This window comes from Neovison vison, chromosome 7 (assembly GCF_020171115.1).
Source record: "Neovison vison isolate M4711 chromosome 7, ASM_NN_V1, whole genome shotgun sequence".
Classification (NCBI taxonomy): Eukaryota; Metazoa; Chordata; class Mammalia; order Carnivora; family Mustelidae; genus Neogale; species Neogale vison.
The window spans coordinates 18,358,199-18,381,724 of record NC_058097.1 but is presented as its reverse complement, the minus strand read 5'-3'; the positions used below and the strand labels follow the sequence as shown (position 1 = coordinate 18,381,724).

Below are 23,526 nucleotides of genomic sequence, written 5' to 3'. Positions count from 1 at the left end.
GTAGAAATACAACTCCTTAGATCTTAGATTTGGGCTTTTCAGAAGGAAGCACATGTGATATGGGATGGTGGGGTGAGGGAAAGAAAGAGTAAGGTGTCATTTCATATATAAACAGTACAAGGTATTTCTTTGTCTTGGAATATGGCTTAAAGCAGTCAAAGTATAGAACATATTTCCTGTGGATGGCACAAACAGCCTGGAAGTGAATGGACATAGGTTCAGCTGACATGCACTGAACATCACCTGACAGGTGTGTTCCTCACTAATTGCTCTGTGGGTTTGATAGATAAACCCAGGCTGTATAGATGTGGACCCCAGACCTTCAAAAAAAAAGAAATGGCCTGTATATTCACATAAAATCTTGGCCCTTTCCTTTAGGTATTATTGCTCAAAGCCTAGAAGAAAGAGGCTCTTTTCATCCAGTATTAGGAAGCAGAGGACACTGCATTTACACAACAGTTTTTTGGGCGAGGGAGGGGCTCTCTGCACTTCCATAATCCCTGTGCATTGCATTTAGATTTGCAAGGTTTTCAGTAGTTGCTGTTGAGTAAATTGTTCAGTGTGCTTTATTTTTTGTTTTTCAGTCTCCTCTAAGCCATGACCTCATCCTTAACCTGACTCAGGACGGGATCAAACTGCTGTTTGATGCTTTCAATCAGAGACTTAAGGTAACTATGAATGACAACTGAAGTTGCCTGTCAGGCTGATTAATAGGTACTATTGTGGGATGTTTCTGAAACTAATGAGTCAGAGTAGACTCCTGTGATTCAGTCTACCACAGTCTAGGGGACTGAAGCTGTGCCTGTTCCCCTAAAAAGAGGGAAGCTGGGGGGTGGGCTGGGGTGGTTGGAAAGAGGCTGGGAAGGTCTCCAGTCCCAGGCTCCAGAGGTGAAAGGGGAAAAGTGTTGAAGATTTGGGGAATGTGCTATGGGGACAGGACTCAAGTTATTCACCTTAAGGAAAGCAAGAGAAGAGCTAACTATCTGGCACACGTTATTCCAAATCTTAAAAGGGATACTAAAAATGGGACCTAACTGCAGAATAGGACCTAAAGACTTGTTTTTGTATCTTGCTTTACTTTATTTTTGGATCAGACAGTATGATTTAGAAGATGAAAAATGGAACTCTTCTTCCTGAAATGCTGGGGCTTAGGGCTTGGCACCACCAGCAATGAGTTGATTCTTTAACCCCTTCAGGATATGTAAACAAACAACTCAGTGGTATGTAGGGTTTGTCTTAATTGCTGTTCAAGGGCAGTTTACTAACACCTGTTTTCAGTCCAGGATGTTTTTAATACACTATTTACAAATGCTTGAGCTTCATGGATTAGTCATGTGGCACCAGACTCATGCCTCAGAGTCACAAGGTTGAATGTGGCTCTGGGCAGTGGCATACCAGAGCGGTTATCCTGGTTAGGTTGTGCCTTTCCAAAAGACTTGGGTACTTCCTAGTTCTCATCATCCTAACACAAGTGAGCTGCTAAGGAGACAAGACAGAACGTGGAAAAGGAATCTGTACATTAAATGAGAATGCCTCGTTTATGATGGTTTTATCAGAAAGTAAATGTGAATATTCTTAGCCCCACAAATACCTTGCCTCTCCTTGTGGACTCAGTCTTCCTGTCTTCACTGACCAGAAGTTTCACAGTGGGAAAGGAAAGAGGATGGTCATTAGTGTGGCTTCGTTACAAATTGGGGGGAAAATAATCTAGAAACATCTTTACAAAGAATTATTTGTCTCAGCTTGGTAAGTCCACTTTAGGAAACATAACCCAAAAAGATCATGGGGAAGTAATGTTACCTTTACATATGTTTCCTTCGTAGCAGGACTTTCGTAGTAATAAAAGGCCAGAAATAACCTAAATGGACAAAAGAGGGGGATTGCTGGGCAGCCCATCATAGAATCACAGCCTGGTGAGGATGGTGTCATGTATTTAGTGAATACTTCGTACATGTTAGGCATGTGGCTAAGTGCTTCCCATACATTTCTAACTTAACAAGCTTGTGAGGAATACTGTTTACCAGTGAGATAATAGAGGGACAGAGGATGCGTGTTCAGCTAAGCTTTTGACTCTAAATTACCAGTGTGTGGTGGCATAGAAATTGGGAATAGAAATGACTTAGCTTTTGTGGAGGGGTATAGGAAATAAATGTGATAAAAGCTGAAGAAAACTGTGTGAGCACACTACGGAGAGCTGTGAGGAATGGGAAGTACATTTGAATGGGAAAGGCAATAAGTAGAACCTTCTCTTCTGCTTTCTGTGGAGTCCCTGTGAAATGAGGGAGGGGGCTGGGGTCCTGTCAGAGCCTCTGGAAACTGGGGAAGCAATTCTCAGGTGCCCTTGGTCAGCATCAGGTTTGACTACCCCTTCTGCCTGCCCTTCCAACTGAGCACTTAAGAATCCACCTCTCCCTGATGCCTTGACTGTGAGAAAGCCCTGTGGGATGAGGCTTCCCAAATCTCAACCTTTACAGCTACCTCTCTTTGCTTTTCCTGCTTGGCTGCTGTCATGGCTTCTCTGGGGAAATCAGGGCCTTTTCCAGCCCAGACGGTGGTAAATCATGGACTTCAGACTTCCCCAGTTGCTTGTTCCCATGGCCCGGCAGGCTCCATGGGCCACATCTGCTTGTTGATTCTCCTGGTGACATGAAGGACTCGAAGATGGGTCTCGTGCCCAAGTGCTATCCTACATGGGCCCTGTAATTAATTCTGGTTCACTGCTCTCCCAGTAGGCGGGCAGGGTTGAAGCACCCAAAATGTTGGTTTGGATTATTGGTAGGTGGGTGACAGTGACACAGAAGGAATATCCTCGAGACCTACCCCCTCAGCGTGAGTTTTGGGTCATTGGCCAGCTTCAGGGATGGCAATCAGGGAGGCAGGGTGCCTGCTTCTGCTAGATAAGCATGGCTTCTGGCTAAAGGTTGAGGCTTTCTGCCAGCATGGGGCCCTGGCCTTGGTGAAATGGCATACCAGTTTGGCACCATACAGGCTTTCTGAAGGGAACACTAGGTATCTTATGAATCACAGCTGTTCCCCTGTCCTTCCTTGCATGACCTCTGAGGGAACCTCTTTTCATGTTTTCTAGCTTCATATTGCCCGTAGCTAGCTTCCTGACAGGGCTTGTCTGACATTTTAAGTACCTTTCCTGTTTGAGCTAATAAGGCAAGCCTAACGGGTTTAATTTTTGTGGGACTGGTGAACAGTATATGCAAGTAATGTAGGAAAGAGTTGGTTGAAGTGCTGTGACAGCCCAGCAGAGGGAGTTACTCTTAGCTGCAAGTAGGATCCAAATAGCTGCATTATAATGAAGAGGTGCCCAGCTTGTGGTTCGGGGTTAGGATCATTAAACAAAGTTGGGGATAAGTTAGGGATAAGGTCTGGCCAAGAGTAAACTGCCTGTTATGTCTCATTTTCTGTGGCAATGCCAGATGCTTCTACACACAGGGCCCCACAACCCCTTCTAGTTAGAGGCCCTCAGGGCAGGCGGACATTGAACCAGCTGTGCTTGTTCCCCACAGGGAAGGCCAGGACTCCGAACTGGAGGATAGTAGCTGGTTCTCCAGGCCCCAGCCAGCCATGCTTCTGGCTCCCAAGCCCCTGACACCAATGGCATAGAATTCATAGTGCTCATTACTTGGCTCCACTAGTGACTGAGCATTCAGTACTTTTGTCTCTGCCCTGAGTTCTTGGCATTTAATCCAAGGCTGAACCCCTTGACATGACACAAGGGTCCTGAGGTTCTTCAGGTGCCCTTCAGTAGAGAGAGATTTATGTGTGAGTATTGTCATACATGTCCTAACCTAATGTAATATGACTTCTTTCTCAGCAGGATAGACCTCCCCCAACTTTTTGTTTTGTAAACTAAGTGTTTTAAAGCTTTTAAAGGGATTTGATTTGGGGTCTTACTCATGCAGCAAAATGTGGGATAGAAGGCAGAGGGCTCAGTATCCAAAGGTACAGCTTTAACCTTTAAGCTACATTTTTTGTTTCTGTGGAGGGTTTCATGGTTTTGTTTGTGCAGTCCTCTGTATGACCCAGTAGTAGATTAGATAGAGGAACCTTGACCCACAGCATCCGTGGACATCTGTTGAATGATCACTGGAAGAAGGAAAAGGAGAGGTTATGCTGTGTGTTTGGTATGGGTTTTTCCTCCAGATTTAAAAATAAGAACAAAACATAATATGTGGTACTTCAGGAGAAATGTAGCTAGTGATAGATTTTTTTTTTTCTCTTCACTATGCTGTAAATGTCTTTTTTTTTTTAAAGATTTTTAAGTGATCTCTACACACAACGAGGGGCTCACACTATACCCGAAGATCAAGAGTCACATGTCCTACCAACTGAGCCAGCCAGGCATCCCTCTATAAATGTCTTTTTAGTCAATCTTTTTCAATTGCAGAGCATTACCAATGCTTAAATATTTGATTTTTTTTTTTTTAGGTGATTGAAGTATATGACTTGACTAAAGTAAAGTTAAAATATTGGTAAGTTTACTTCCCTGCTGGTATCTGTCACAGGATTGGTACAAATGGAGTTTATCAATTACCCTCATTAAGTTAGTAAAGGATTCCCATCCATAGTGGTTCTAGAATTACAGCCTAGTGCCATGATTTCCTCAGGCAGCCTCCAAACCTACTCAGCTTTCCAGGGAAGAGAAGGAAACCTTGTTAAGGACATGCTGTGTTTAAAACATTTCTCATATATGTCAGCTCATTTAATCCTCACAACAAAGCAGGACCTCAGCTCAGAGGTGATGTGACTGTCTTATGGGTCACAGCTGCCAACCCCCCATCCCCCATAGGTCTGACTCCAAAGCCTGTGAGTGCTAAAGAGAATGCCAAAGGGACTGCTGTTTGGGGGCCAAAAATCTACCTCTTTTTTTTTTTTTTTTTTTTTTTTTTAAAGATTTTATTTATTTATTTGAGAGAGATAGACAGTGAGAGAGAGCATGAGCGAGGAGAAGGTCAGAGAGCGAAGCAGACTTCCCATGGAGCTGGGAGCCTGATGTGGGACTCGATCCCGGGACTCCAGGATCACGCCCTGAGCCGGAGGCAGTCGTCCAACCAACTGCGCCACCCAGGCATCCCCTCTTTTTTTTTTTTTTTAAAAGATTTGTTGAGGTGCCTGTGTGGCTCAGGTGGGAAGCCTGCCTCTCCCTCTACCCCTCTCCCTGCTTGTACTTGCTCTCTTTCTCTCTGTCAGATGGATAATTAAAATCTTTAAAAAAATAAATAAAAGGATTTACTTTTTTTTTTTAAGATTTTATTTATTTATTTGACAGACAGAGATCACAAGTAAGCAGAGAGGCCCGCAGAGAGAGAAGGGGAAACAGGCTTCCCACCGAACAGAGACCCTGACGTGGGACTCAATCCCAGGACCTTGAGATTATGACTTGAGCCTAAGGCAGAGGCTTTAATCCACTGAGCCACAGGTGCCCCAAGATTTACTTATTTTAGAGAGAGAGAGTGCATGCCGTGGGGAGGGGCAGAAGAGAGAGAGACAGAGAGACCTAAGCAGACCCTGTACTGAGAGTTGAGCCCGACCCAGGGCTCAGTCTCACAGGCCTGAGATCATGACCTGAGCCAAAACCAAGAATCAGATGCTTAACCAACTGTGCTACCCAGGCATTCCCTTTTTCCCATTCCTCCTTTCCTCCCTCCCTTCTGTCCTTCCTTCCTTCCTCTCTCTCTCTCTCTTTCTTTCAGATTATATTTATTTGAGAGAGCAAGCACATGTGGTGGGAGAGGGGCAGAGGGAAAGAGAGAAGCAGACTCTACACAGAGCATGGAACCCGCTGTGAGGCTCAAGATCACGACCCGAACCAAAACCAAGAGAGTTGGACGCTCAGCCAACTGAGCCACCAAGGGCCCCCAAAATCTGCTTTTTAGAAGGAAAATGGGAATAGCCTATATCCTAAAACAAATATTTGAGCTCCCATATGGCAAGACACTGCTAGTATCCAGAATACTCATGTAGTAAGCTTCTTTAACAGTCTTCTCTCTCCTTTGTGGGAGCATGAAAGGGCCCACTTCCTGGGGCTGGCTCAAGCAGCATTTACCAATAGAGAAGTAGATAAAGCAAATGTGTAACAGCACTGGCCCCTGCAGATTCTTTTTGTCTTTCAGTTCTGTTGGACCCTTTGTACCTCAAGGTCTAGCTTCTCTTTTCTCTCTAAAGAGTTAGTGGTGAGGAAAAGCATGGGGTCCAGGGTCAGCCTGCCCTGCGTTCATCATTCTGTTACCTCTTTGACCTTGGAGAGTCATTTAACCTCTTGTGCTTGTTTTCCCATCAGAGAAACGAAGCCAGTAATGTGGCTGCTAGGTTAAGAAGATGACATGAGACACTGCTGGCAAAGCTTATAGCACCATGCCTGGTTAAAAAAGAGGTGTTCTAGAGTGCCTGGGTGCCGCAGTTGCTTGAGCATCCAGCTCTTTGTTTCAGCTCAGGTCGTGGTGTCATAGTTACGGGATTAAGCCATGGTGTGGAGTCTGCTTTAGCAGAGACTCTCTCTTCCTCTCCCTCTGCCCCCTGCCAAATGAGTAAATAAATCTTAAAGAAAATTAGAGTTATTCCACAAGTTACGCTGATTTTAAAAATATGTTCTTTTTTTTTTTTTTAAAGATTTTATTTATTTATTTGACAGACAGAGATCACAAGCAGGCAGAGAAGCAGGCAGAGAGAGAGGAGGAAGCAGGCTCCCCGCTGAGCAGAGAGCCCGATGCGGGCCTCAATCCCAGGACCCTGAGATCATGACCCGAGCCGAAGGCAGCGGCCTAACCCACTGAGCCACCCAGGCGCCCAAAAATACGTTCTTTTTTAAAAATACTTTATTTATTTATTTGACAAAGAGACAGAACACAAGCAGGGGGAGCAGCAGGCAGAGGGAGAGGGAGAAGAAGGCTCCCCACTGAGCAAAGGGCCCAATGCAGGGCTCGGTCCCAGGACCCCGGGATCATGACATGAGCTAAAGGCAGACACTCAACTGACTGAGCCATGCAGGTGCCCTTAAAAAATATTCTTAACCTTTAAACATTGTTCTTAAAGTTGTACATGCCATATCTTCATGCTCATCATCGGAAATCACGTGCTCCTCTTCATTCCCAAGCCCCCCTCCCCCTCAGGTGTTTCCCCTTTGCATGGGTTCCATGTACCCCCTGCCCCACCATTCACCCAGTCCTTGAGTGCTGGCTCTTAAGAAAACAAGCTGCTTGGGGCGCCTGGGTGGCTCAGTCAGTTAAGCGCTGGACTCTTGGTTTCAGCTCAGGTCATGATCTCAGGGTCCCATTTGGGGCTCTGTATTCAGAATGGATTCTGCTTCACATTCTTTCTCTCTCTGCCCCTCCCTGCTTGCTCTGTCTCTCTCTCTCTCTCAAATAAGTAAATCTTGAAAGAAAGAAAGAGAGAGAGAGAAAGAAAGAAAGAAAGAAGGAAAAAAAATAAATAAGCTGCCTTACTTGGCTGTACTGTTCTTTTAAGATGTTTATCCCCTTTTAAGAAAGTTCCTTTTCAAGCCAAACTATTAGTAGGCATCCTAGGAAAGCACATTAACACTTTCTTTTCCTGTGGCCACTCTTCATCCAAGTGCAAATGCCATGGGGCTAAGACTGAATTTCCTTCTAAACTGCCTGAGGACCACACATGTCTTGGGGGCGCCCTAAGGATCAATTCTGTCTGTCAGCCTCAGGAGACTTGACTTGTTCTGACTTCATTAATTATCCCTCACTTAAAAGTTCTTTAATTAAACTTGCGTTTTGGCGTACTTGCCTGCCTGTGTTTTAAGAATAACTATTCCAGCCACCATTTTTAGGGATTTGAGAAGCATCTTTGTTTTTCAGCGGAGTGCACTTCAACTCTCAGGCCATAGCTCCCACCATTGAGCAGATTGACCAGTCTTTCGGTGCGACCCATCCTGGAGGTAAGCCAAGTCTGTCTGATTCCTCTCATCCTCTGTCGCAGCTCATAATAATAAGCCTGGCCAGTGGCACCATCCCCAGTGCCCCCTGAAGCCAGGTTCCTGTAGAATTTAAGGGTTGATAGTTGGGTGTAAAGGAAAGCTCCTCCCCCTTGTTTTCAGCCTAGTAGGTCAGTTTGGGAATCAAACACAAGGAAGGTGTTACCGAGCTTGTTTGTGTTCACATCTCCTGATGCCATTCAACCATGTCATTTTCTCCTCCCCATTCCCACAGTGTACAACTCCGCTGAGCAGCTCTTCCACCTCAACTTCAGAGGACTGTCTTTCTCTTTTCAGTTAGACTCTTGGACCGAGGCTCCCAAGTACGAGGTTAGCCCTTCCCTTCCTCTGGTATTTGTCACCCAGTATCCAGGCAATACAGCAGATGATGCTACTGGGGAAGCTGGATAGGTAGCCTTTCTTTAGTTTCCTCATCTCTGAGGTCTTCAGAGGCCAAGATGGGTACAGTGGGTGGGATTGATAGCAAGAACAAAGCCCAAACTGGCATTCCCAGTTACTGGGCCCTCCCCACTGCAGAGTGAGGTCAGGCTCACTTTTCAGAGAGAAATTCAGTTGTGTCTTGCTTTAAGCTCCAAATCACTGTTCTTTTTTTTCAGTGGCCTAGAGATTGAGAGTCCCTTCTAGATTTTCAGTTACCTATTGCTTTTAGCAAAATGTTTCATTCATCTTTAGGTAACAACATCCTTAGGGTCATGAAATGATAGATGTTTGTAAAGCTTACATTTTTTGTAAAGAAAGAAAGCATTCCTGTAATTTTTTCTTGATGAAGGAAAGAGAAATTAAGTAAAACTAAAGATGAACCTGTATGCATGGGGTGAGTTGATTGACCTGGAACCAGGTTTGACTGTGTGCTTTGACCTGGCCCATGAGGGCTGGGGAAATGGCAGCGCCTGGCTCCCATGGGCTGCACTGTGCTCTTAGTAAAACTTTGTCCTGTGTTTGCAGCCCAATTTTGCCCATGGCCTAGCTTCTCTCCAGATACCCCATGGGGCAACTGTGAAACGAATGTACATCTACAGTGGAAACAGCCTACAGGATACAAAGTATGCGTGGGGAGCACAAACTTCTTGGGCCATGGGCTCCCTGGGAGGGAGGGCAAAGCCTCTGCTCATTCTGTGCCTGCCTCCAGGGCTCCCGTGATGCCCCTGAGCTGTTTCCTTGGCAATGTGTATGCTGAAAGTGTGGATGTTCTTCGAGATGGAACTGGACCCTCAGGTTTACGACTTCGGCTACTTGCTGCAGGTCAGTTACTGGCTTTGTGGTGTTGGATTCTCCGTTATATCCATGTTGAGACAGTCTAAAATCCCACATGCTTAGAGATAATTTTACAAGACAACAGAGATATTTATGGTTAAAGCTATCCTTTAGATTTGTGAAGGGACAAGACACAGTTTTATCATTAGCAAATCTTAATAAATGACAGTAGCCTTGCTTCCCCCTCGCATATGCATAAGCCTTCTGTGTGCTTATGTGGTTTTGCAGTGCTTCCCAGGCTATTTATTGGAGATGTGTCTTATGGGCTGTGATACTGGTCTGCTCTTCCCTTTCCTCCTCCTTTTCTTAAGATTTATTTACCCATTTTAGAGTGTGCAGCAGGGAGGGGCAGAGAGAGTCTCAAGCAGACTCCGTGCTGAGCATGGAGTGGGACACAGGGCTCACTCCCACAATACTGAGATCACAACCTCTGCTGAAACCAAGAGTCCGATGCTCAAGTGACTGAGCCACCCAGGTGCCCCATCCCCTTTACCACCCTTTATGCCCAGTAGTCAGTAGGCTGGCAGTAGTGACTTGCTGAATTGTGGTTTGGCCAGACCCTGCTATGAGTTTTGCTGACTGTGAACAAAAACCTGCTGCCTTCAGTGGCTGGTCTCTCCAGGATCCATTCCTCATTTGTGATTTACTTGTATGTGACTACTTTCAGCAACTGTGGACCTTGGGCCATGTTTAGTAGTACAGGCCATATCTTTGGCCTGGGAGCCAGCACAGAAGCTGTGTCTTCATGGAGCTCATAGTCTAGCCAGTGTTTGTTCATAAATTGGGGTTTTATATCAGTTTCTAGGGCACTGGCTCTTAACTATGACGAATCTGGTATATAAACTGTGAGCTCACTCTCCTGAACAATTGGATGGTTTACAATTTCTAGGTTAGAAATTTCTTAAAATGTGGTTTTCTAGCCAAGGCAGAAAATTCTATTTAAAAGAATGTTGCACTTGAGCAACATTGAGTGTTTAAGAGACTTGAGATTGAGAATTGAGATGTAGACGGTCAAGTGATTTGGGAGGATCACACCTCGAAACAGCAGGGTAGTCAAGGATGATACAGTTATCCCAAGTGACAGCAGGAGGAGTCTGTCAGGGCTGGGGGATCTCCAGTTCTGACTGCCACCCTGTACAGCACACTCTGAGCAATCACATCTCAGAGGGTCAGTAGGGGAATCATTTGAAGTCAGGGTCTCAAATTACTGTCCAATCCAGTACTCATTGAGAGCTTCCTTTGGCAAGCAGAAAGGTAGTTTGTCTTATCCAACCCATGTCTCACATATTTCCTTATGGAGTATAAGTACTGGGATGGTTTTTTTTTTTTAATTTTTAAATTTTTTTATAAACATATAATGTATTTTTAGCCCCAGGGGTACAGGTCTGTGAATCGCCAGTTTACACACTTCACAGTACTCACCATAGCACATAACCTCCCCAATGTCCATAGCACATACCCTCCCCAACCACCCTCTCCCCACCGCCCCCAGCAACCCTCAGTTTGTTTTGTGAGATTAAGAGTCTCTGATGGTTTGTCTCCCTCCTGATCCCATCTTGTTTCATTTATTCTTTTCCTACTCCCCAAACCCCCCACTTTGCATCTCCACTTCCTCATATTAGGGAGATCATATGATAGTTGTCTTTCTTCAATTGACTTATTTCGCTAAGCATAATACCCTCTAGTTCCATCCACGTCATCACAAATGGCAAGATTTCATTTCTTTTGATGGCTGCATAGTATTCCATTGTATATATATACCACATCTTCTTTATCCATTCATCTGTTGATGGACATCTAGGCTCTTTCCATAGTTTGGCTATTTGTGGACATTGCTGCTATAAACATTCGGGTGCATGTGCCCCTTCGGATCACTACGTTTGTATCTTTAGAGTAAATACCAAGTAGTGCAATTGCTGGGTCATAAGGTAGCTCTATTTTCAACTTTTTGATGAACCTCCATGCTGTTTTCCAGAGTGGTTGCACCAGCTTGCATTCCCACCAACAGTGTAGGAGCGTTCCCCTTTCTCCGCATCCTTGCCAGCATCTATCATTTCCTGACTTGTTAATTTCAGCCATTCTGACTGGTGTGAGGTGGTATCTCATTGTGGTTTTGATTTGTATTTCCCTGATGCCGAGTGATGTGGAGCATTTTTTCATGTGTCTGTTGGCCGTCTGGGTGTCTTTGCAGAAATGTCTGTTCATGTCCTCTGCCCATTTCTTGATTGGATTACTGGGATGTTTTTAAGATAGGAAGTCAGTTCAACTCTCTCAGTCCCCACAATAATTTATAGGAAGATTCACTCCAGAGAATCAGAAACTAAAATGGTCTCTTAAAACTAAGATATTTTTCCCCTGGGTAGGCTTCAGGTAGGGTGAGACAAGAGAGAAGACTCACACATGACGAGTGCTTTCCCTATGGCCCCATTTGGACATTTGCAGGTGTCCGGTACTTGCAGACTTTGGGCATACAGTCTAGCTTGACAGGGCTTTTGGTGGGTTCTGTAGATCAGCCAGGCTTGCCTGAGCAGCAGGATTTATAGACAGAGGTTAACGTGGGCGACGCTTTCCCTACGACCTAATTAAACACAACCTTTATTTGCCACTCGGTGTAGATGTGCTGTGGCTAAAGACTCTTGGGTTAGTTGAAGAATTCAGTACCAGCTTATTTCAGATGTTGGATCCCTGAAGTCTTCCCTGTATAACAAATGGATTGTTACACATGAAAGAGCTTTGTCAACTATAAAGCTCTGAGCAGAGTTAGGGGAAGGTGATTATGTACCAGGAAATGCAGTCTTCCTCTGGTTCTTGGCTGTATGTGGGGTGAGGAGGAAGTAAAACACTTTTTCTTCCCATCCACAGAGTTGGTGTGTCTGTTGTTGTTCCACAGCTACTGCTATGTGTACGTGTTTAACTAGAACTGTTTCCAAAATGTATTAGACAGAGCCAGGGTTTAAAGATTCTTCCCAAAGAAGAAACTTTTAGCAAATAGGATTTTCTTACCCTCCCACTTTTCTGGTTTGTCATTTTTTAGTATTAATGGGTCTGTCGGTGTTTGTAGCATCAGGGAGTGGGTTAATAGATGTTTCACTCTTGAGGTCCAGTCTCTGGTTGGGGGTAACCATTGAGAAGCCCCTCTTAACATAAATTCTTATATCTTGTCAGGACCTGGAAAGTGGCAAGAGATAATAGCACCTCATTATATAATTCCATAGCGTCCATGCTGCTGTGTATTGTACGTGGCTGTGTGGTGCCGATTTGGGATCTTCACACCATAAGCTCCATTGTGGGCAGGGACTGCACTTGTTTTGCTCAGCGTGTTTCTTCAGTGTCTAACAGTCTAACCCTTGGTAGCCAATAAGTGAATATTTGGTGAGGGAAACGAATACAGTTTTCGGAGCTCCACGTCAGTTTTGTAGGATTGAATGAGTCTTGGGATTATTTCTTTTCTTTTCTTTCTTCCTTTTTTTTTTAGGTTTGTTTGGTTGGGTGTTTTTTTTTTTTTTTTTTAGGTTTTTTTAGAGAGGGACAAAGGAATAGGAAAAAAGGGAATCTCAAGCAGGCTCTATGCCCCACATGAGCCTGACTTAGGGCTCAATCTCATGACCCTGAGATCATGACTTAAGCCGAAATCAATAGTTGGATGCTTAACCAACTGAGCCACCTAGGTGCCTTTCTCTGGGATTATTGCAAGTAGATTGTGATCGCTTGTAGCATTGTAAGCACTTGTGACTTGGTATTTCTGCTTGCATGCAGGCTTGCCCTCAGCCAGAACTAATAAAGCAACATTCAGCCATTGGCCTCTTTGGGACCCCCTTGGCCCTAGATTGTAGGATCTCAGACTCTGGGTGGGAACCTGACCACCTTTCCCTTATTCTCTGTAGGTTGTGGACCTGGTCTATTAGCAGATGCCAAGATGCGGGTATTTGAACGTTCAGTGTATTTTGGTGATTCCTGCCAAGATGTTCTTAGCATGCTTGGTTCTCCACACAAGGTCTTCTATAAGTCAGAAGACAAGGTAGGGGAAATGTGTTCATAAAGTCAAATAGGCAGTCTCCTTTTAAGTAAACTGTACACCCAAGGTGGGACTCAAACTCACAACCCTGAGATCCAGAGTCACATGTTCTACTGATAGAGCCAGTCAGGCGTCCTTCTTTTTAAATCAATATTAACTTAATATCAAATAAATATAAATTGTTTGTTATTTTTCCTAGAACCTGTTCTGTTAAAACTGATAAAGAATTAAATTGAAAGCTCTTTCCTGATGCTATTGGTCAGATTGTCCTGCGTTTTCTTGGGAGACCAGGGCCCCTCTGTGGTCAACCAAAGCTGGCTACATTGTTCAGCACCAGTAGCAGGGACTTCGACACTCTTGCTTAGTTTGTAGACTTTTAGTTAATCTGAGAACCACATTAAGCAGTTGGGATTTAATTTATTGTTATTTTTCTCCCAACAGATGAAAATTCATTCTCCTTCCCCTCATAAACAAGTTCCATCCAAGTGCAATGACTACTTTTTTAACTACTTCACTCTTGGAGTGGTAAGTTGTGATTCCTTTGAGAAATATTTCATTTCTGTGGTGGTGGACCATGCACACCTTTGTGTCCACGTGGAGCTGTAACCATGCCTGGCAGCGGGGAAACTAGCCCCAGCTGACTTTGCTCAGTGGTCTTGGCAGTGGTACCCAAAAGTGGGCCTTCCCTGCCACTGAGATTGCTCAGAAACACTGGTTCCCTGGTATGTCTTGGCTTCTTTATTGAGGGTAACATGCTGCTCAGATGGAGGCTGTGGGATTCATTCAGGTTAATAGTTTGGGATCTGCACATTTGTAGAACATAGGAGCCTCTTATGGAGTCACAAACAGGGAAGCTAAAAAAGGGTCAAAAAAAGTGGGAATGGGGGCACCTGGGTGGCTCAGTCAGTTAAGCATCTCCCTCCTGCTTAGGCCATGATCCCAGGGTCCTGGGATCAAGCCCTACATTAAGGTCCTTACTTGGTGGGGACCGTGCTTCTCCCTCTGCCTGCTCTGCCTGCTGCTCCCCCCCCTCTGTCAAATAAAAAAAAAAAAAAGTGGAAGCAGGAGTAGTGAGGGAACAGCAGTGAGATCATAAATTCAAGAGTAGGACAGTGGCAGGAGGGGATGGTACTTTGTAAGCTGAACCTCTCGAGTTCAAGGAGCAATGATTGTAAGGGACAAAGAAGATGGAACAAATGGACCAATCCTAATAAGACTTAACGTAGCTAATGTAGGAGTGGAGTCAGAGGTCTGGGGTCACAGGCCTGAACAGCTGTCAAGATACAAAACTGAGGAGGTTGTGGGGGATAGGAAGAAGCGTTCGGTGGCAGCATCATATCCAAGTCTGAACCCTGGTGAGAGGCTGGACCTTCAGTTGCAGGGGTTGCTGACTCCCACAGAGAGGGCCTAATGGCCAGTCATGACATTTGGAATAGTTAGGTGCTTTGAGCTCCTGGAAATTCAGGTAGTCTCTGAATCTTCTTGGTAGCCTGTAAGCAAAAATCTGTGCTCAGTTAGAGTTTTTAATCAGGTGTTTGTTAAGAAAGGTCTCCATGATGTGTTTGAGTTCCCAAGCAGTGGGAGTTGTAGCCCATGGGTCTGCTGGGCCTGCTGCTACAAAGTTTGGAATGGGGGTCTTGCAGATGATTGGGTGCCCCCTTCACTGAAAATGTCTGGTTAAGGCTACTTGGCCTCAGCTGTCTCCTTGACTGTTGTTTGGGAGAAAGCTTTTGCCCAGATGCATCCCCCTTATGGAGTGGCTATTTTTGAACATGCCTTTGGAAAGGCCCTTGCCCAGCCTCAGTAACTCTCCCTGCTTGGACATCCTTGTTTTCTGTCCCAGGATATCCTCTTTGATGCAAATACACACAAAGTGAAGAAGTTTGTCCTACACACGAATTACCCTGGGCATTATAATTTTAACATGTGAGTATACCTATACCTGTCCCTCCCAAGAACTGAGCTTTGGGTTGAAAATTCCCAAGAAAAGAGAGCTTGTGGCTTTGAGTGTTCACTGATTTGTACCTGAATTCTTACAGTTTCATGGGAAATGAACATTTCCTTAGTGTTTGCTCTGTTCCTGGTACAGTGTTAATTCCTTACGTCTCTCCATTTATACCCATTTTACTGATAGAGAAGTAGATTCAAAGAGTTTGGTATCTTATCCAAGATGACAGGGTCTTCACACCCCAGAGCCAGGGCTTCAGGGGTGGGCTCATTCTATGTTTCCTGGGGTACGGGGTTGAGACGCGCCGGTAGTCAGGCCTCTGTGGGCCTAGCCTTTATCCATCTGCTTCTCTCTCTAGTTATCACCGCTGTGAGTTCAAGATCCCACTAGCCATAAAGAAAGGTGAGTAGTGAATATCCTCAGAGTAAGAAAAGGGTTTTGAAGTTAGTCTTTCATAATGTAGAGACACAGTGATCCAAATAGAAATGGTAGCAGGAGCCTTTGCCCACCTGCTTTGCCCATAGCCTCAGCTCCTCTGGCTTGGGCTCTGTGTTCTGGGGGCTGCATTTTGCTTGGCCTATGGTTTCGTGGAGGCTCTCGTGGTTTTTTCCCTATAATCATGGGATTGCCGATCCCTAATGGGGAGAATTTCGTACACATGATTATCCAGGTACTCCCAGATCAGCCTTATGACTGCTGGCCCCTGCTGGTTCTCTACCCTCTTTCATTCAGGAACTCTGAAATAGCCCATCTGTCCTCCTTCTGTACTCCCAACCCCAATGCACAGGGTGGCCAGGTCTGGATTCTGCCTAGAGCTGGGGTCATAGGTAGGCTAGGCCAGATACCATCCCACCCGGTGTTCTCTTTTCAGAAAATGCAGACGGTCAGACAGAAACATGCACAACCTACAGCAAGGTGAGCTCCTATTTTCCCACCTCGTGTAGCCCCAAACTGAGGTGGGTGTGAGCCTGCCAGCAGTCTGCGCCCCATGTCTTCGGGGCCAGCCATTGGTCAGGGTCATGACTAGGTCCCTGCTAATCCCTTCTTGACCTCATCCCTTTGTAGTGGGACAACATCCAGGAGCTCCTGGGCCACCCTGTGGAGAAACCTGTTGTCCTGCACAGGTGAGTGGGAGGTTGCTAGCTCTGACCATCCCATCCTGCTCCTCACAGCCCAGAAGACTTAGGGAAGCCTAGCAGTGCCTGGGGCTTAGAAATGACAGAAGTTTTTGTTGTTGCCACAAATATATTTCCTGCCCCCCATCCTGCACATTACCACTGGGCCAGCTATTCTGCATGTTCACCTGCACCAGAGAGGTTTCCCCCTTGGAGATAGCTCGCCTCTCCAGGTAGGGGGGCCTTTCACCCCTGGTTATTCAGAAAAGGAAGTTTTCACTGGCTGTCCTGGGCTCTTTTTTTCCCATTAAAGTTGCCAAATTCTGTAGTCTACCCAGTTGCCATACTACCTGAGGCTCCTCCCTTCTAACTTGCCACTCCAATCTCACTGTGTAATAACTTCCTGTGCTTCATTGGACTGTGTAGGATTCAGAGCTTGAATGATACCTATCACTACCCCTGGTACCTCAAGGGCCGTGTGGGAAACAGACAGTCATGAGAGACTGCTGGCCAGTATCCCCCATCCCAAAAGGGACTAGATGCCCTGCCTGGCCTCACCTTCTGTCTGCACCTCTAATTCTGGCTTCTCTGGCCTCAGGTCTTCCTCCCCAAACAACACCAACCCATTTGGCTCTACATTCTGCTTTGGTCTTCAGCGGATGATCTTTGAGGTAAGCCCTCTGGGTTGAGGGGCTTGGTGGCCATGGCAGGGACAGGCAAGTGATGGAGAAAGGTTGGGGAGGGCCTAACAGCCCTGCTGGGTGAGTTAATCCTTCCCCAGTAACCCTGTCTGCTAAGATCTGACCTACCCATAATGAACAGTAAGAGTACGGAAACTATTTTGGGGAAACTCTAGGTCATGGAGGCTAAAGCAGTAGTCTGTATCCAACACGAGGAGAGGTAACAGGGATCCCACATATGTGAGAATGTAAATATGGTAGGAAAGGGAACTCCAGGGAGCAAATGGAGCTAACATGGGAGTGTTGGGAATCTGTGAATGCCATGTGAAAGAGTGTGCTATGGGTGAGTAGCCTTAGAGGCCCCACTGGCTTGGCAGAATGGGCTGTCCCTCTTCCCTCTTTTGGATGCTACACCTTCACTAGGCCCCCAGCAGCTCCAGAAGGACTGGATCAGTAGGTATGGTGAAGTTTATGTATCCCAGGAAGAGCAGGCAGTTGCTGGACCAGAGGTGATTCCTGGCATGAGTTGGGGGATGTTGAGGGATCAGCCCAGCCCTGTGCGCAGGTGTGTGGCACACACAACATCCATCCTTTAAGCACAGGAGCTGTCCCAAATCCCTTCTCTGCAGTCACAGCCCTAGTACTGGTGGTTTTTGTGGATCTGATTGCCTACCATGCCTACATCCCTTCTACTCCTCCCCTTTGACTCATTGTCTGCTTCCCACACCAGGTTATGCAGAATAACCATATTGCCTCGGTGACCCTGTATGGCCCCCCCAGGCCTGGTGCCCACCTGAGAACAGCGGAGCTCCCCTAAGGACATCACCACCCATGCCCCTCCGCCCCATGGAGCTGTGCTTCGCATCCTATTCAGTGGGCCTCCATGCGCCACCCTGTGGGTTTTCTTGGACACCTTGCCAGTGTTGAAAGGCTCTTGTGATGTTCTGAGGTGGGGCTCAGACTGGGTGCTCTGCCGTGGGGTGAGAAGCCCAAATATTCCTCTGTCCGTCCTCAGCCTGCTGGTGCCAACAGAGGACAGAGACTGCAAAGAGAAGCACAAACTCTGAGCCTTGATACCTGGACCCAGATGACCTCAACTAACACGTATGGAGGCAGAATTCTGTCTCTCCTGTTCCACACATATTGGGAAAAGTTTGGACTCTTTCTGTGGCTAAAGACACAGGCACCCGGGACGAGGACGAGGTCCCGCCTTTGGCCCATCATTGCCACGTGACCCTTAAGGCAAGCAGGTAGCATGTCCATAGTACTTGGTTGCGACTTTTGCACTACATCCACTTTAGTTACTTGATGAGCTGGCTGTGGCCAAGGTGGCCCACCTGCCCTTCCCTGTTCCTTCCTTGCACGAGCTCCCTACCAGGCCCAGTAGGCACGCCCAGCTCATTGAAACACACCTTTTTTACCATCCGGATAGGTGTCCAGCCCTGGGTTCCTACCCCTCTTGGAGCCAGCCTTCAAGGTCACCTGTGCCCCTGCTCTGCCCCAACCTGGCTGGCAGGCTGCATGTTTCCATCCTGTTTGCCTCTTTTATTTAATGCCAAAGTTTTAGCCAAAGACATCTTCCTCCTTTTATTGTTTCAGCATTCTGTTCTGCACTGTGGGCTGGCTCTCTTGCCCCAACCCTGGGCAGTGTCCCCTGGCCAGGCCCATTCATGGGTCAAGGCCTCTGGGGGCTCAAGGAAGGCTGAGCTGCTCGGTCTTTTCATGGGTCTTGCTAAGGAAAGTAGCATATGTGCTTTAAAAATAATCCTTTTGAAAAGAATTGAGAAGAGAAATGTATAATTTTATCTCATTTTTAATATTTTGGTCTAGCAACTTGTGATACATAGATGACAATTTTGTGAGTTTTTCAAATGTGTGTACAGATTTTTGTAAATATGACTCTTTTGTAATTAACTCATGTACAGCCTCATCCTGTAGAGTTTAACAATGAATGTGCAGGGGACCTGCCCCAGGCTTCTAGGTGGTTCCTGGACTTAACAGCCAGGCTTATGTGGCGCTCCCATAATTTTGTGACTGACTGGTGTCTTCCCATTTGGACTGTGGCCTGGCCAGAGACCCCCCCAACACACATCCCACTGTAGGGCCAGCCAGGACTATCCCCATCTTCCTAGAATAGGGGAACCTTCCTCATGCCCTGCCCATACCCCTCCAATAAAGACCTATGCCCTCAGCAGCGGCTCGCCATGTGCTGTTGCTGGGATATTTGTACTAAAATAAGCATGGAGGTGTTGATTTTTAAGAAAGTGGGTGAAGAATATGGGAAATTTTATGCTGGAGTCATCTTAGGTTCCTTGTTTCTTCTGAGTGGGGCAGCACAGCCCCTGGTAGGAGACTAGCATTGTTGTGTGTGTAAATCCTTAGGTGGCAGAGAAAGACTTCAGGTAGGACTGTGCACTTGGTTGTCCCTATGTTCCTCCATCGCTGGTGTTCCAGTCAGACCAGGGCCCAGGAGGGGTTGGCTTAGGGAAAGGAGACCTCTAGAAGAAGATCTAAAGATCAGTACAGGGCTGAAAATCCAGTTTGGAGGGGCAGGTGGGAAGCACAGTGCCTACCTTCAGAGTAAGTTGTAACAAAATGCCTGCCAGTTCCAGGCCCCCACACCTCCTCCAGCCTTGAGAGAGACCCGCATTTGGATCACTCTAAGACTTCCAAATCAAGCAGTATGGTTAGATTCTATGAGCCTCTGCAACCACCCATCCCCAACCCCCCAAAACCTACTTGGTACTAGGAGGATCAAACATGTCTGATTGGCAGAGCCTGGTGCCCTAAGGCCTCAACCCTAGATGTCTCAAAGGGCTACCATTCGGTTGGTTCTACATCAGATCCCAGTAAGGTAGGTCAGCAAGAGCCAAGCTCAATCTTAACTCCCTGGGGACTTATGGAGGCAGACTTCCGGGGATATGGGCTAGATTTTGAAATCTTCCACCTCTGGGAAAGAACTACATACACGGCAATAGTCGTCCTGGGTCTGAGTGAGGGGAGCTTGGGGCCATGAAGGTGGCTAAGGGCCCCACTGGAAAGAGCCATCAGCGACAGGCCACGGACGGGCACAGGCTGGCCCTTGGGGCCCATTCAGTAGGCGCCACATAAGCCAGATGTCCGCGGCTGAGAGCCCGTGCACTACAACCAGCTCCCGGTAAAAGCAGGGGTCAAAGGTGCGCAAGTGCGGAGCTGCTGAAGGACGGGGAATGCCAAAGGTGCGGAAAGCAGGGTGGGGCTCTGGTGTGAGCCGAAGGCGCTGTAGACACATGCCCAGAAAGACGTCGTCAATGGGGAAAAGCTCAACTTGTGCGCAGGCGCCGGCTAGGCGACGCAGCGTGGCCCCTGAAAGCACAAAGCCCCCACCACCAGCATAGGCCGGGTAGGCGGGCAGGCCATACACCGCCTCGGGGATGTAGTATTTACTGGCCCGCACACGGATTGGCCGCGCCTGCACGATCACATCACCCGCGAGCAGGTCCTTCGCCGGGTCTCGCGGCGCTAGGAACTCTAGCAGGTTCCCCACGTGCACGAACACGTCTGCGTCGCCCTTAAAAACAAAGCGCACGTCGGGGCAGTAGGCCGAGGCCCAGGCCAGAAAGTGGATCTCCTTGAGCGTTAGGTTGAAGAAAGTGTCGTCGAAAGCCCAGAGCAGGATGTCCGCGTACGCCCGGCTCTCAGCACGCAGCAGGGCAGGCCAGTGGGTTCGCGTGCCCTCCCCCTCCGCTTCTGCCCCGTCTGTGCCCGCGGCCCTGGGCACGCCCATCAAGAACACGCGGCGCACGAGCGCCCCCTGCACGCGGCCCTCAGCACCCCACGTCTGGCGCACGGCTTGGCGCCGCTCGAAGTCCGCCGCCACTGACTTGACCGCGATGAGCAAGTCGGGTCCACCTTCAGGTGAGCCATCTCCTCGGCACTTGCGCGGCTGATTAATGAGAAGGGGGAAGCGCCGCTGGTCCTTGGCGCGCAGATAGCGGCCAAAGTCAAAGGGTCCCGTGGGTGTGGGCGGCTCCGGTGTGTCCCCTTCGTAGGCCGGCGGGGCTGGGGCTGCGCCTGCGTCCGATGCTTGGAAGACCCGGAGTCCGGGGCTGGGCTCCGGCGCTGCCTTCCTGTGGGTTCGCGGGGCGCTAGTCGTCGGGGCCGCGCCTTCGCGCTGTGAGTAGAGAAGGAGACCGAGGGCGGCGCCGAGGAGCAGCGTGAGCGACGCGTCCCCACGGAGGCGCAGCCTCCGCCTCATGTCCGCGTGGCAGGCGCCCGCGCCCCCTGCGGAAAGACTCAGTCAGGGGCTCGCGACGCGGAAGCCATTGGCCGGGAGGGTCTCCCGGCCTCCCTCTCCCCGAGGGGAAGGGTAGGGGCCAAACGCCGAGGGTCTCCGCTACTGGCCGTTCATCCCCCTCCAGCGTTCTCCTGCTCTGGGCCGTGGCACACCCCCACACACTGGGTTGGGTACCCTGAAGGGGCTGGAAGTTTCTCCTAGTAGCCAATCCCCACCCCCTCAGCGCTGGCCCAGGACGGTTCCCTCAGGCCGGGAGACGCGGAGCTCGGCCCTGTTCCCCACCCGCCCTTCCCGCGCTGAAGCCGAATCCCTTCTACCCCTCCCTACCCACCACGTTGGTCCTTGGGATCCTGACACTCACGCTTGTCCCTTGGGAGCGGCGCAGCCCCGGACGCCAGGGCCTCCGGGGCTCAGCGCAGGGTCCCAAGGGCAGCCATGGACGGGGCCTGGGCCAAATGCAGCGTTGGCAGGAAAGGGGGGCCGGGGCTGCTACCACGTGACCCTCCAGCTGTGCGCGCCTGGACATCTGGAGCTCAGCTCCGCCCTGGCGCCGCGGGGAGCGCTGTCTCCAAGTAGAGACTAATCGCTGAGAGGAATCCCCATGGGCAGCTCTCTGTGGGAAGGCCTGAGGGGGAGGTGGCTTCTGGTCTCGGTGTGGACTCAAACTCCCCAAACCTGCCTTTTGTTGGGGCAGGAAGAAACATTAGCCTCTCTGTTAATCTCCGCATCCCCTCCTCTCCAGAATGAGGCAGTGCCTGGGCTAGCTGGAGTCCAGGGCTGGCTGGTCCCAAATCCCGGAGGCTGAGCCTCTTAGGCATCTACTTGGCCACGATCCCAAGCTATCCTTGGAAGCACCTATCCTCACCTCACCAGCCGCCCAGGTTCAACCAGGCAGGACCTATAATCATAAATGGCCCCGAATATATGGCTGCCTCCTTACTCCTGGTTCTGTCATGTCCCCCTCCCACCCCAGCAAAACACACACACACACACACACACACACACACACGCCAACAAGATGGCGATTCAATTCTCACAACTCTGGTACCAGCTCTCATTGCTCATGTACATGGGGACACTGCCCCTCAGGGAGTTAAGTGACTTGCCCAGCAACATAAAGGCAGAAATTCAGAGCATTGCCCTAGGTCTTCTGGAATTCAGTCTGGGACTCTTTGCTCTGTCCTCCCTTGCCACTCTCCCCATCTGTCCACTAGGACACAGGACAGGGGCCAACCCTCTCTGCTCTAACCTCACAGGGGAGCACTTCAGCCTGTCTCCCCAGAGGTACCTCTGGCCCCCTAGTCCCTTGTGCTCCAAACCAGCATAGCCTCCTACAGGCAGAAAAAAACAAGCCTGGGTCACTGCAGGCCAGACTAGACTGGCAGGGATGGTGCCACTGGAGGGATTCTGAAGTAGCCTCTGAGTAAAGGGTCTGATTTGGGACCCCAGTGGACAGAAAGTTGTTCTGGAGATTGAGGGCCCCCTTACCTGAGCAGGCAGCCCCATCCTCCATCAGACTGAAAAAGGCAGAAACTCTGAGGTCCTCCTGCACTCTCACTGCTCATCCAGTGTCACTATGCCTGTTATCTTTCATTCTAAACAGCTCACAGTGAGTGTTCATCCCTTCCCTCCATCTCTGCAGCCACTGCCCTTGCCTGGGCCTCCTCCCTTACCCTCCCTCCCTCCACCTCTCCCTCTCCCTCCTCACCAGCCTCCCAACCTTAACACTCCAGACCCTCTAAATGCTTCTCACTGGCCTCAGTATAAAATCCAAAATCTGTCAAATGGCTTACCAGATCCTGAGCTATCTGCATCCCATACTCACAAACTCTGCAAGCCCACCCACCACCCCTAGATCTAGTCACTCCAAACTTTGTTCTTCTAACATCCTCTGTCCTTCTAACTTTCCTCAAGACCTCACCAGAGGCTGGCTATGCCCAGAATGTTGCCATTCCCTCAACCCCCCACTCTCTCCTCTATTCACACTCCTCTCTCTCCCTGGAAGCCCAATCCCTAACCTGGGTTAGGCATCTGCTGCTCAGTGCCCCCATAACTTTTTGTATTTTTCACATTAAAAAAAAAAAAACGGGTAGGGGCGCTTGGGTGGCTCAGTGGGTTAAAGCCTCTGCCTTCAGCTCAGGTCATGATCCTGGGGTCCTGGGATTGAGCCCTGCATCAGGCTCTCTGCTCAGTGGGGAGCCTGCTTCCTCCTCTCTCTCTGCCTGCCTCTCTGCCTACCTGTGATCTCTGTCAAATAAATAAAATC

At 48.4% G+C, this 23,526-nt stretch overlaps 2 protein-coding genes across 2 annotated transcripts in view; one reads left to right on the top strand and one right to left on the bottom strand.

Moving 5' to 3' along the window:
• PHAF1 (phagosome assembly factor 1) overlaps positions 1–19,219 on the top strand; it is a 29,325-nt gene extending 10,106 nt beyond the window's left edge. The window contains exons 3-16 of the mRNA XM_044255995.1: positions 585–668; positions 4,441–4,484; positions 7,836–7,915; positions 8,187–8,281; positions 8,918–9,015; positions 9,102–9,214; positions 13,111–13,244; positions 13,683–13,766; positions 15,085–15,167; positions 15,548–15,591; positions 16,061–16,104; positions 16,255–16,313; positions 16,903–16,975; positions 17,715–19,219. Of these exons, the coding sequence (XP_044111930.1) occupies positions 585–668; positions 4,441–4,484; positions 7,836–7,915; positions 8,187–8,281; positions 8,918–9,015; positions 9,102–9,214; positions 13,111–13,244; positions 13,683–13,766; positions 15,085–15,167; positions 15,548–15,591; positions 16,061–16,104; positions 16,255–16,313; positions 16,903–16,975; positions 17,715–17,801 (1,122 nt within the window). The 3' untranslated portion in view covers positions 17,802–19,219. The remainder of the gene's footprint in view (positions 1–584; positions 669–4,440; positions 4,485–7,835; positions 7,916–8,186; positions 8,282–8,917; positions 9,016–9,101; positions 9,215–13,110; positions 13,245–13,682; positions 13,767–15,084; positions 15,168–15,547; positions 15,592–16,060; positions 16,105–16,254; positions 16,314–16,902; positions 16,976–17,714) is intronic.
• Positions 19,220–19,314: 95 nt separating this feature from the next.
• On the bottom strand, positions 19,315–21,221 carry B3GNT9 (UDP-GlcNAc:betaGal beta-1,3-N-acetylglucosaminyltransferase 9). The gene has a single exon (XM_044255996.1). The coding sequence runs from the start codon at positions 21,219–21,221 to the stop codon at positions 20,007–20,009; it is 1,215 nt and encodes a 404-aa protein (XP_044111931.1). The 3' UTR covers positions 19,315–20,006.
• Positions 21,222–23,526: the final 2,305 nt, after the last annotated feature.